Source organism: Pipistrellus kuhlii, unplaced genomic scaffold (assembly GCF_014108245.1).
Source record: "Pipistrellus kuhlii isolate mPipKuh1 unplaced genomic scaffold, mPipKuh1.p scaffold_m20_p_1, whole genome shotgun sequence".
NCBI lineage: Eukaryota > Metazoa > Chordata > Mammalia > Chiroptera > Vespertilionidae > Pipistrellus > Pipistrellus kuhlii.
Window position 1 is genome coordinate 38,835,599 of NW_023425404.1, and position 12,327 is coordinate 38,847,925.

Below are 12,327 nucleotides of genomic sequence, written 5' to 3' on the forward strand. Positions count from 1 at the left end.
TACTTTACACTAGTTATTGTATGATTTATTGTTGTTGTTTTTTTTAAGTATAAAAATCATATTGGGTGTAAAGTGGTAATTCACTGTGATTTTTATTAGTATTTCTCTACAAGCTAATGGTGTTTTCATGTAGTTCTTGTTCATTTATATGTCTTCTATGGAAAAATATCTATACAAATCCTTTACCTATTTATTTATGATTCTATTTATTTATTTTTCTTGGATTCAGAGAGAAAGGAAGACAGAGAAACATCAATGATGAGAATCATTCATTTGCTGCCTCCTGCACGCCTTCTACTGGGGATAGAGCCTCCAACCCGGGCATGTGCCATTGACCAGAATGGAACCCAGGGCCCTTTAGTTCTCAGGCTGATGCCCTATCCACTAAACCAAAAAGCTAGCGCATCCTTCAACCAATTTTAAACAGAGTTGTTATCCTTTTTATTGGTGAGTTGTGTGAGTTCTTTATATATTCTGTATATTAGACCCTTATCAAATGTATAATTTTCAAGTTTTTTTCTCCCATCTGTAAGTTTTCTTTTCACTTTCTTGATGTCCTTTGATATATACAAATTTTCAATTTTGATGAAGTTTAACTTACTTATTTTTTCTTTTGTTGCTCACATTTTTGGTATCAGACATTTAATTCTTTCCAATTTCTTTCAGTTGAGCTATGATACTTTGCCAACATATAGCACCCAAACTCAAATAAGAAATCCTAGTCTAATTCTAATTGAGACTACTTAGTTCACATATGATATTGACTCTAAGACTATGTTCTTGTGAATACAGCTAAAATTTGAAAATAAATCATTTTTCTAACAAATGTTATAAAAATAAAAAGTCCCTCCTCCCCCTGATTTTTACATACCTCCTATAGAAGTACCAGTCATACTATTGCTTGTAAGAGTAGTTGAAGTCTCTGACACTGTGGAGGATTGGCTACTAGTGACAGCTGAAGCAGTATCAGAGGCCTGCTCAGAGGTAGATGGATTAGAATTACTAGTGGAAGCGCTTGTGGTTTGTGATTCCATTCTTGCAGAAGTGGTTGGTACTACAGTAGGTTCTATAAAATGCAAAATGTTTAGTCAGCATTTCAATACAAATTAGGTAATGGGTTATATTGTAATCCAAGCTAATATTGTTATAATAAATGTTAAAGCAAACTTTAATGATATGAACTCTGTAGGAAGTACAATATATAGTTAAAAAAAAAAGCTTTCATGAAGTTAAACTGTTAACATTAAAATGTAACATTTTAAAAACTGCATTTTTAAAAATCCAACAAATGCATATTCTAATAATTCAGATGATTAAGTTTTTAAAAAATAATGATTATATAAGTTTTCTGATCTATCATAAAAAAGGAGGATAATGAAAGTAAAAATCTCTCTGCTATATTCATACATAATTATTATAAGCTGTCGGAAGGTGTTACAAAGAGTACTTTCCCCTTCACAGTATATAATACAGAACTAGATTCTTGGAAAGTAAGTCTGATTTCACCACTGACAGTATAATCCTGTGTAGGTTACATAACCACTTTTCTTTTCTTTTTCTTTTTTTTAATATATTTTATTGATTTTTCACAGAGAGGAAGAGAGAGATAGAGAGTTAGAAACATCGATGAGAGAGAATCATCAATCAGCTGCCTCTTGCACACCCCCTACTGGGGATGTGCCGGCAACCAAGGTACATGCCCTTGACTGGAATCGAACCTGGGACCTTTCAGTCCGCAGGCCAACGCTCTATCCACTGAGCCAAACCGGTCCCGGCTACATAACCACTTTTCATTTTCTCACCTATAGAATTAGGAAAGTATTGTTCATAGAACTTTCTTCATAGAACTATTGCTAGGATGAACTGAGATCACACATATAAAGCACTTTGTACAATGCTTTACATATACCTATAATGTAATAAACATCATCTTGTATAATGTTTTACATATAGTAATCACATAATTAACATTATCTATGATGTTTAATATATTTTAATCTCTTCTTACATGTATGTTTTACAAAACCCTTTTGTAAATATTCAGCAGTACTTTAAAAAAAAATTTTTTTAATTTTGTAGTGGAATATAAAAGAAATTTCAAGCAGATTTTAACTTACAAATGATTTATATTTTAAACTGATTCTAAAATGGTTGTTTAGTCAGCTTAACAATAACCCACAACCTTCGGACCAACTTAAAATGGTTGTTTAAAAAGAGGGACTCTCTCAATGTGATGTAGAATGAGAAGACAACTATTTTATATAATGCAGTATGGAATGCAGACTCTTGAAGCACAAATAGTACCTGCTTGGTCTATATAGAACAAATAGACCAAGTTGCTTAAACAAATGCATTTGCTTGTAACTAAAAAGTGAAGGGAGGAACCTATGTTTATTTGCAAATGCTTTTTAACAGCTTCTCAACCTTGGCAGTACTGACATTTTGAGCTAGACAATTCTTTGTTGTTTGGGGGAGTGGGGACTGAGGGTGGCTGTCCTGTACAGTATGTTTAGCAGCAACCCTGGCCTCTACTCATTACATGTCATTAGCACTCTCCTCACAACTTTGAGAACCAAAAACGTCTGCAGATATTGACAAATATCTCCAGGGACACAAAATGACAGCCAGTTAAGATTCATTGGTCTAATTGATATAGTTAAGTTTTTGGTTTATTTTTAATAAGAGAGAAACTTTCCACTGAAAGAAATTATTTGGGAGAAGAGGGCATCTACTGATCATTAAAATACTATTAACGTAGTTGAAATAGTCTGGTTAGACTAATTCTAATGGGTTAAAAGGCTACTGTCACCTTTTCTTACTTACTGGATAATAGGTGTCACATAATACTAAACACACAGAAAGTTTTCAAACTAGTCATTCTATATTTAAATAACTCCAATTGACCTTTAATTAATCCCTATTATATTAACATCTGACTTACAGGTAACTTACAATGCTTTAAAATAAAAACCAAGGCACTGTTGAATGAATGCAAGCTATGGAAATAAATTATCTTTTAATAAGCATCTTAATTCTGAAGTAATAGTAATCTGTAAACTATGATCATCCAAACTGCAAACAGCCTATCTAAAGAACTGTCTGATTGCCCAAGGCCTCTATTTCTACCTATTTAATGTATCTTTTCTCCAATTTATAGCTAACTCCCAAAGTTAACAAATTTATATACGGTTGACTACCTCACTAAGAAAATTATGACTGACCACTTCCTTGTAAGATGAAACTAATAATACCTGAAGATAATTCTCAACATGTAGGAAAATTCATATATGTAGTCATATATTCAAACATGCTACCATCTTCTCTAATCCCTGTTTAGCAACTCTAGCTTTGCTTTCTCGGAGCAGTTATAAACCAAAACAAAACACTAAAATTAAGCAGCACAAAAGGCACATACTTATTACATTAAAGAATCACATACTTTAAAAAAGTAAATGACATTATAAATAACCAGTATTAAACCATTTGAATTCAGTTATAGCGCTTCACTGTTGTCCATAATTAAAAAGTGTCATTTCTGCCCTTGTCAGCCAAAGTGGCTAGGTTGAATGTCATTCCATACACTGAAAGTTGCAGGTTTGATTCCTGATTAGGGCACATACCTAGGTTTCGAGTTCACATTACCAGTCGAGCACATATAGGTGGCAGCCAATTGAAGCTTCTCAATCATATCTTTTCTAAGAAAATAACTATCACCGAAGCCTGTTTGGCTCAGTGGTAGAGCGTCGGTCTGCAGACTAAAAGGTCCCAGGTTCGATTCCGGTCAAGGGCATGTAAGTTGGTTGCAGGCACATCCCCGGTAGGGGGTGTGCAAGAGGCAGCTGGTCGATGTTTCTCTCTCACTGACGTTTCTAGCTCTCTATCTCTCTCCCTTTCTCTCTGTTAAAAATCAATAAAATATATTAAAAAAAGAAAAGAACTACCAAGCATAAAACAATAACCAGAAAAAAATTTTAGGCAAGCTGAAACCGGTTTGGCTCAATGGATAGAGCGTCGGCTTGGGGATTGAAGGGTCCCGGGTTCGATTCCGGTCAAGGGTATGTACCTTGGTTGCGGGCATATCCCCAGTAGGGGGTGTGCAAGAGGCAGCTGATCGATGACTCTCTCTCATCGATGTTTCTAAGTCTCTATCTCTCTCCCTTCCTCTCTGTACAAAATCAATAAAATATATTTTAAAAGAAAAGTTATGCAAAATTACTATATTATAACCAAGGTCATCACTGCAAATTGAAAAATAAGATTTAAAAATCTGAAAACTTCTCTTTAGTTTAATAGCACAGTAAGATATTTCATTTTATCATATTTTCTTCATAATTATACACTGTTACTACTCCACCTTACCATCTTCATCAACAGTAAGGTCCACAACTTCTGCTGCATTCTGCCTCAAGGGCTGTATCACAGTAGAAATCCTACTGCGGTTCCGTGGCTCCTGTGGTCGACTTGTATGAGAACTTGAACCTTGGCTCCAATGAGATCTGGAGTGTCCAAGGGTTGAACGAGACCTTAAATGATATCAATATTTAAATTAGTAAACATAAAAAAATACACAAAACTTTAGTTACCAAGAAATAATAAGCCTTTCTTTACAGAATAAGTTGGGAAATACTTCATGTAAGACTTTTCCAAAGAAATAATGGTCACAGAATGCACAGTTATGACTAGTACAGTGTCTGTCTGGCACTCAATAAATATTTCTGAATGAAATATTCACCAACCAACTGACCTAAGAATATGAGAAATGCTGTTATCATTTTACACCAGTCATGGGTATAAAATATAGGATATATATAGGATGCCTTAACTCAAATATTATGCTGAGTGGAGAATCAACAAAAAAGTTGATATATGGACAGTTGGTGCATGTGGCAACTATTACATCCTGATACAAAAGAATCTGAAATACAGATGCATTATCTTAAAGAGAAAAGGCCAAGAGCCAGCTAAACAGTGACAAACTTAATACCTTATATAACAACTGGAGCTCTGGTGTACAAAATTTGTGAACAAGGAGGGGGAGTGTCCTTCAGCCCAGCCTGCACCCTCTTGAATCTGGGACCCCTAGAGCGATGTCTTACTGCTTGTTTAGGCCCGATCCCAGTAGGATTCTTGGCTAGGGCACATGCCCGGGTCATGGGCTCAATCCCCTGTCAGGGGCATGAAAGAGGTAGCTGACTGATAATGTTTCTCTCTCATCAATATTCTTTCTCTCTATCCTTCTCCCTTCTTCTCTCTCTAAAAAATAAATTTAAAAATATTTTAAAAAAAGAAAAGCACTAATCTGGTATATACATACTCAAACTAGGTCTCTAAAAAAATGCAAATATCTGCAGTATAAATGTTTAAATACTTCTACTTAAAATTTCAAATATACAAACTAGCAATTAAACTCTTACCGATAGCTTTCTCCAACTGTTACAATCTCCACTTCACTATCAGTTGAGGTAACATTAATTTCTTCATTGGCAGCTACTTGGGGAGTAGAGGAAGCTTCTATCACCACAACATCTTCATCAATACTTCCTGGAAACAAAACGGGGGGGGGGAAAGGAAAAAAAAAAACATTTGAAGGGCATTTGCCATCTTGTTAATCGAGGTACAAAAACTTTTATTTTGACTTTGACTATAAAATTCATTACAAAAATAAAAATATTATCTGTCAAAATGAAAGCTAACGAAAGCTATGAGTGTTTAGCTCAAAAACAGTAGTACCTATTCTCTTGATCTGTATGTCTTCACATTTATTTCCTCTTTTATAACTTCTGTTTGTTCTCTAAAAAATTTTAGTGGTCTCCATATGAATTTGTATATTATATAGAGATATCAACACTGTTATATCTAAAGAACTGATTTTAAGATTTTATAAAACGTATTTACCTTTTACTCCCTAAAATAAAAATACAGCCAAAACCGGTTTGGCTCAGTGGTAGAGCGTTGGTCTGCGGACTGCAAGGTCCCAGGTTCGATTCTGGTCAAGGGCATGTACATTGGTTGCGGGCACATCCCTGGTAGGGTTGTGCAAGAGGCAGCTGGTCGATATTTCTCTCTCATCCACGTTTCTAGCTCTCTATCTCTCTCCCTTCCTCTCTGTAAAAAATAGATAAAATATATTTTAAAATAAAAATACATTTGCTACATATTTTCTACAAGGTGGTAATTTTCTGTGATACAGCATTCTTTTAAAAAACACACTTATTAGTTTTTGAGTTTTACATGCAATAAAATGTATCGTTTTTGTACTTGTTTTTTCCCCAAAATTATTCTGTTTGAAAAGTGTTTCCTTATTTGGAGGATGGATATATATTATATTTGGTTCAAGGTATTTCCTTAATTATTTCATGTAGAACTAATTTTTGTTTATAGTATTAGATAAGATTATAAATACAACTGGCCCTTACCCTCCCTGCCATTACCAAACCATTTCTTTCTTTTTTTTTTTTAATCTTTTTTAAAAAATATATTTTATTGGTTTTTTACTGAGAGGAAGAGAGAGGGATAGAGAGTTAGAAACATTGATGAGAGAGAAACATCAACCAGCTGCCTCCAGCACACCCCTACTGTGGATCGAGCCCACAACAATGTGCCCTTTACTGGAATTGAACCTGGGACTCTTCAGTCAGAAGGCCAATGCTCTATCCACTGAGCCAAACCGGCTAGGATCATAGATCATTCCATGATCCATAACTTTCGTGTCTTACATGATTGCAAAAGGTCTAAACTCATCTTTCTTGCAAATGAATGTACAACTGTCCCAACACCAGTAGTTAAAAAGACTAGAATAATTCTATTTTGATACCTGGTAGACTCAGGTTTTCCTAATTATTATACACAATTAGAAAATCAAGGAGAAAAGAAAAAATTCTGATGTTTGGACTAGAGTAGCATTAAGCAACAATAATGAAGTCCCAACATGTCTAACACTCATTCCTTCATTCATTTATTCATTTATATAAACATATTAATATATGTATATATGCTATCTAAATATACAAAATATATATATTTGTTTTTCTCATCCTAGAATATTTCTTGTCATCTACTAAAGTCATCTTTTATAAATCTCTAGAAAACCAGTAGGGTTTGGTTTGATTTTAAAGATAACTCTTTATAAAGCTAAATAATTTCATTTGGAGTTCAAATATACTAAGATTATTCATATACTTTATTCTCCTTGCTGCTTTTGTAAACGAGCTCTGTTTTTCATATTTTCTACTAGTATGTAATCCACTGATATTTTATATTCATTTTTATTCAACTCATTGGACTCTTGCTTACCACAATGACAAAAAAGGGTTCAACACTCTTGTCATTGAAATTTATGCAGTCTACATTCCTTCACCAAAGGTACTATTCCTTGGCAACCTGGAATTTCACCTCTAATACATCACTACACATCTGTACTACTTCAAAAGCTGGCCAGTATGTGGAGGAGATACAAGTAAGTGCATGACAAGATTCTACAACATATTCTCTGGTACTTCAAAGAGTAGACCAAAACAGGCATGATAAATCATAGAGGTAATGAAAGATGTTCTGATTTAGAGAAAGTTAATTTTGAATATTTCATAATATATTTACAAATATCATATCTGAAATATTTACAAACCACTATCAATTAAATAGGATAATTAAGATTTAATAATTATGAGATATGCACATTTTTGAAGTAGTTTCAAAGTTCTAAAGATTATACACATAGACATACTGAAACATACTAGTATTGAGGTAGGATATATTTTAATAGCATAAATATATCTTATAAGCAGAGAAAACAGAATAGCAGCACTCAGTGGCTATTTAAAATAATATTCTAGATTCAATTTCCAAATTACCTTCTCAATTCTTGCTTCATAATCATGTACATGATGCAGTTTAAGGTAGGAGTACAAAGAGAATCATATATTTATAAATAAAACACTATTAATTTTTTTAAACTTCCCTTATTTTAACTCACCAACAGGAGATTACCATTCTATAATGGAAAAAAAATCTACATCTATATATCAGCTCTATTAGTGATTTTTCTGCATGTGTGTACATGAAGTTTCTTTAAAAGCCTATAAAAAATAGCTTAACATTATTAAACATCATTTATATAGTTAAGCAAAGTCAACTACAAATGTAATGTTTTGAAGTTCCAATGATAAATGATACAAAGCTAGCTAATGCATTAAATCTCAGTTTATATAACTTTTTATGAACAGAGAGATTGTGTAACTAAAGATTATATAAGTAACTCACTTAAGACACTTTTTGTCCTATTGCTTAAATAATTACTTTTTCTAAAACTGACATTTATAAGCATAACTTCAGGAGATAAACTGCTACCATGCTCTCTCCAGTTTGGCTCAGTAGAAAGTGTCAGCCTGCAGCCTGAAAGGTCCTAGGTTCGATTTTGGCCAAGAAATGTACCTCAGTTGCAGGCTCAAACCCCAGCCCTGTCCGGGGTGTGTGCAAAACAACCACTAAATGTGTCTCTCTCACATCCATGTAGATTCTCTCTTTCTCTCTCTTTCTCTTTCTCTTTTTCTTCCTCTTTGTCTTTGTCTTTTTCTTTCTCTTTCTCTTTCTCTTTCTCTCCCTTCTACTCTAAAAATAAATGAAAAAATATCCTCAGGTGAGGATTAACAAAAAGAAACTAACTTTACTTCTGGGAAATAAGACTGGGATCTAAGAAAAAGAGGTAAAGTTTTATTTCTCATTTTATCATTTCTTGGTACTTTAAAAATTCTACACCATTTGAATGTTATTAAATAATTACTATTTTTTTAAAATACAAAACACTGATCTAGAAACCAGAAAATATCAGGAGTCCTTGGTTTCAACTTCTGGATTTAGATTTCCAGAGACAAGCATTTAAGGATAATGTCTGAAAATAATGTAATTCTTCCAAGAAAGTAAAACACCACATGCTATAAGAATTAAACAGGATTTAAAAATAAATAACAGAGTTTTCATTTATCTTGAATACCTGAGAATATATGAACTACTTTCTTCCTAGTAACAATGATACTGACCTAGATTTACTCTCCTCTCGTGTCTCCTATAAACTTCAGCTCCTTGGAACTTCTACACCACATCACCAACCACCTTGCCTCACTAATTTCAAGTAGAAACTGGGCTCTGCTGCTCCCTCTCCCCACACTTCACATTCTACCCAAATGAGAAAAATGTGAAATGTGACAATTAAGCAAGACAATTCCCATTCTCATTTCCCTCTTTCTTAATGGTTGCTGTAACCCTTTCCCAGCTGCAGTGTGATCTCAATAAACTCTTTTCAAAACAAGTATATGAGTAGGTTTAAAAAAGAACTGAACATGGCTAAGAGTAAAATTAAAAACAAAATTACTAGTCAGGGTATGGAAAGGAAGTCTTTGAAAATGAAGTAACCAATGAAAAAGAAAAAGAGGGAGTAATGGCATATTTGCAAAGTATTAAAACAGGCTCTACCTTTAAAAAGCAGGACATCAGGCAAAGACTGAGAAAACGTTGTGCCAGTATTAAAAACCATAACCTGTACTCTCCCTCTTGTGAGCACACATCGAATTTCCCTTTATTTCCCCCCAAGGTGCAATACCTTTGCCTTTCTCCTGAACTCCAAAGGACCCTTCTTCTGCCTCTTTAACTTGTTTCCTGAGCCTGCACAAGCCCAGCTGGCTCACTTCTACTAGTTCTGTAACTTTCTAAAAACACTTTCTCTTATAATTTGAAAATACAAACAAAAAAAAAACCCATAATCTTAGCCCATTAAAAAAGCTCTACCTACCCCCTATTTTCCTATACGTTCACAAAAAATTAACCTTTTTCTTCAGCTCAAACTTTACTCCTAAAGATGTTTTCATCAACTTCTTTTAAATTACAACAAACTGTAAAAATGATATACATGGAACACATACTTCAGACTGTACATAAACTTATTCTAGTTAAATATAACATTACTGAGGGGAGGGAGAGAGCACATGCGAGCTAATCTCTAAATTCCATTTTAACTGATTGGTCATATGCTCTACTGAGCACTGTCAGGATTAATGTTTGTGTTCCAATATTAGAATAAAAGTTACCTCTCAAATACTTGAAATTATTTTTCAGTTATAAAGAACATGACAAGTTAATAGTAACCAATAAGAATAGAATACTTAAAAGAAAAATAACTTTTTAAAAATATATATATTTTATTGATTTTTTTACAGAGAGGAAGGGGGAGAGAGAGAGAGAGAGAGAGAGAGAAACATTGACCAGCTGCCTCTTGCATACCCACTACCGGGGATGTGCCCGCAACCACGGTACATGCCCTTGACCGGAATAGAACCTGGGACCTTTCAGTCCGCAGACCGACGCTCTACCGCTGAGCCAAACCAGTTTCGGCTAACTTGTCTTTCTTAGTGACTAGAATTGCTTTTACTGTGGTTAAATGTGAAAGGAATCCATCACACAGCTATTGAAAAAGTATTCACAAAATATAAATATACTAACCCTGGGCAGTGTGCCTCAGTTGGTTGGAGGGTTGACCTATACACTGAAAAATCAAGGGTTTGGTTCCTGGTCAGGGACATACTCACGTCTCATGTTCAACCTCTGGTCAGGGTGCGTATGAGAAATTCGTATGGAATGCAACTGAGAGGTGTTTCGCTCTCACACTATGCTTCTCTCTCTCCCCCACTCCCTCTCTACCTTCCTCTCTAAAATCAATTTTTTTTAATATATTTTATTGATTTTCCACAGAGAGAAAGAGAGAGAGACAGAGAGCTAGAAACATCGATGAGAGAGAATCATCGATCAGCTGCCTCTTGCACACACCCCACTGGGGATGTGCCCGCAACCAAGGCACATGCTCCTGACTAGAATCGAACCCGGGACCCTCCAGTCCGTAGGCCAACGCTCTTATCCACTGAGCCAAACTGGTTTCAGCTAAAATCAATTTTTTTTAAATCATACTTTGTACTTAAAATTGGAGTCATGGTTTAATACTATAGTTGATAATTTACTTATATGGCTTAAAAATAAAAGTTAACAGAGCCTCATACTCCATTTAAATACAATAAAATCACTAAATCATGTAGAAGGAAATAAGCACAAATACAATGTAATAGCTTCCATGTTTACATAAGCAACATTTTTACCTGAGGGGACAGCTGCATTGTTTTGGTGGTTTTCACTGGTAGAAACAAACAAATCATCTCCTTCAGTTGATGAGCTTGAAGAGGATTCACTGCTGAGGTCATTTTCACTGGAACTACTGGAACTGGGGAGCAATGCATACTTTCTTCGGGCTAACACTTCTCGTTTTTTCCTCTGCATCAATATCCTCTCTTTTTGTTTCTGTGTCCTCTGTGAGGAGCTGTTTTTTACAAATCTCTTTCTGCATGGAAGTCTCCTTAATGAACTGCTATGAAAACAGGGTCTTTTCATTAACAATCCTGAAACAGACTCTGTCTCAGTGGGAGGCCACTTTTGGGACCGTGCACTATGAGTTCTACTTTTAGCATTCAAAATTGACTGGGAATGTCTTACAGAAAGTCCTTTATCCTCATCTGAAGTCACAGTATCAGAATCTCCAAAATGCAGACTAGATGAAGGAGAAGAAAGACAATCACTAAAAGAGGAATCATTGTCTTTATCACTTGGTGCTTCTAGGTGTTGCCTCAATCCTAATACTCCCTGGTTTTCTTTAACACAATTTTGCATGTATGAAGGGCCAGCCTGCTGGCTTTTGCGTTTTTTCCTCACAACACTTTTTTCTTGCTCTTGTTGGTTACCATTCATGTCCTTCTCTTGTTTTTGAGAATCATCACACAAATGAGAGAATTCATTCCCCACTTTACTATTAATCATCTCAACTCCCGCAGGAAAACTTTTGGCTGCCCCAATGGGCTCTGGATGCAAGAGGATCCCTTTCAGACTCTCCTGTGTCTTTGGTGCATCAGAAGGAATCTCACTCTTCATATCCACTTCTAAGGTATAGAGCTTGCTATATTCAGGAGTCCATTGAGACATGGGAAACGATAAGGAAGGCCTAGAAGACAAAATTAGATATTAAAAAGATTGTTAATGTGTTATATTATACTACTTAATTAAAAGAGTACTCAGATTCCACTGAAAACAGCTCTGTAACAGGGCAGGATTGCCTTTTCCTCAGCAAAATGTAAAACAGTTGTAATACGTCATTTTACTATTCTTATAAAACATTTTCCTCTGTTACCTCTACCCATATACCCAATTTTTAGAAATAAAAATCACCGAACATAAGCCTACTCGACAACTTCTTTTAACTAAAAACTGATCTTACTGTATCTTTTCCTACCTTTAGGA

General features: G+C 34.7%; 1 protein-coding gene across 9 annotated transcripts in view; it reads right to left on the reverse strand.

Annotated features, from left to right (window-relative positions):
* The window catches only part of RNF111 (ring finger protein 111), a 94,422-nt gene that overhangs the window by 32,963 nt on the left and 49,132 nt on the right, over nt 1-12,327 (reverse strand). For all 9 annotated transcript variants that reach the window (XM_036440449.2, XM_036440431.2, XM_036440395.2 and 6 more), the window contains exons 2-5: nt 11,139-12,031; nt 5,415-5,541; nt 4,360-4,523; nt 872-1,066 (exon numbers count right to left, since the gene is read on the reverse strand). In XM_036440449.2, coding sequence (XP_036296342.1) covers nt 872-1,066; nt 4,360-4,523; nt 5,415-5,541; nt 11,139-12,012 — 1,360 coding nt within the window. In that variant the 5' untranslated portion in view covers nt 12,013-12,031. The remainder of the gene's footprint in view (nt 1-871; nt 1,067-4,359; nt 4,524-5,414; nt 5,542-11,138; nt 12,032-12,327) is intronic.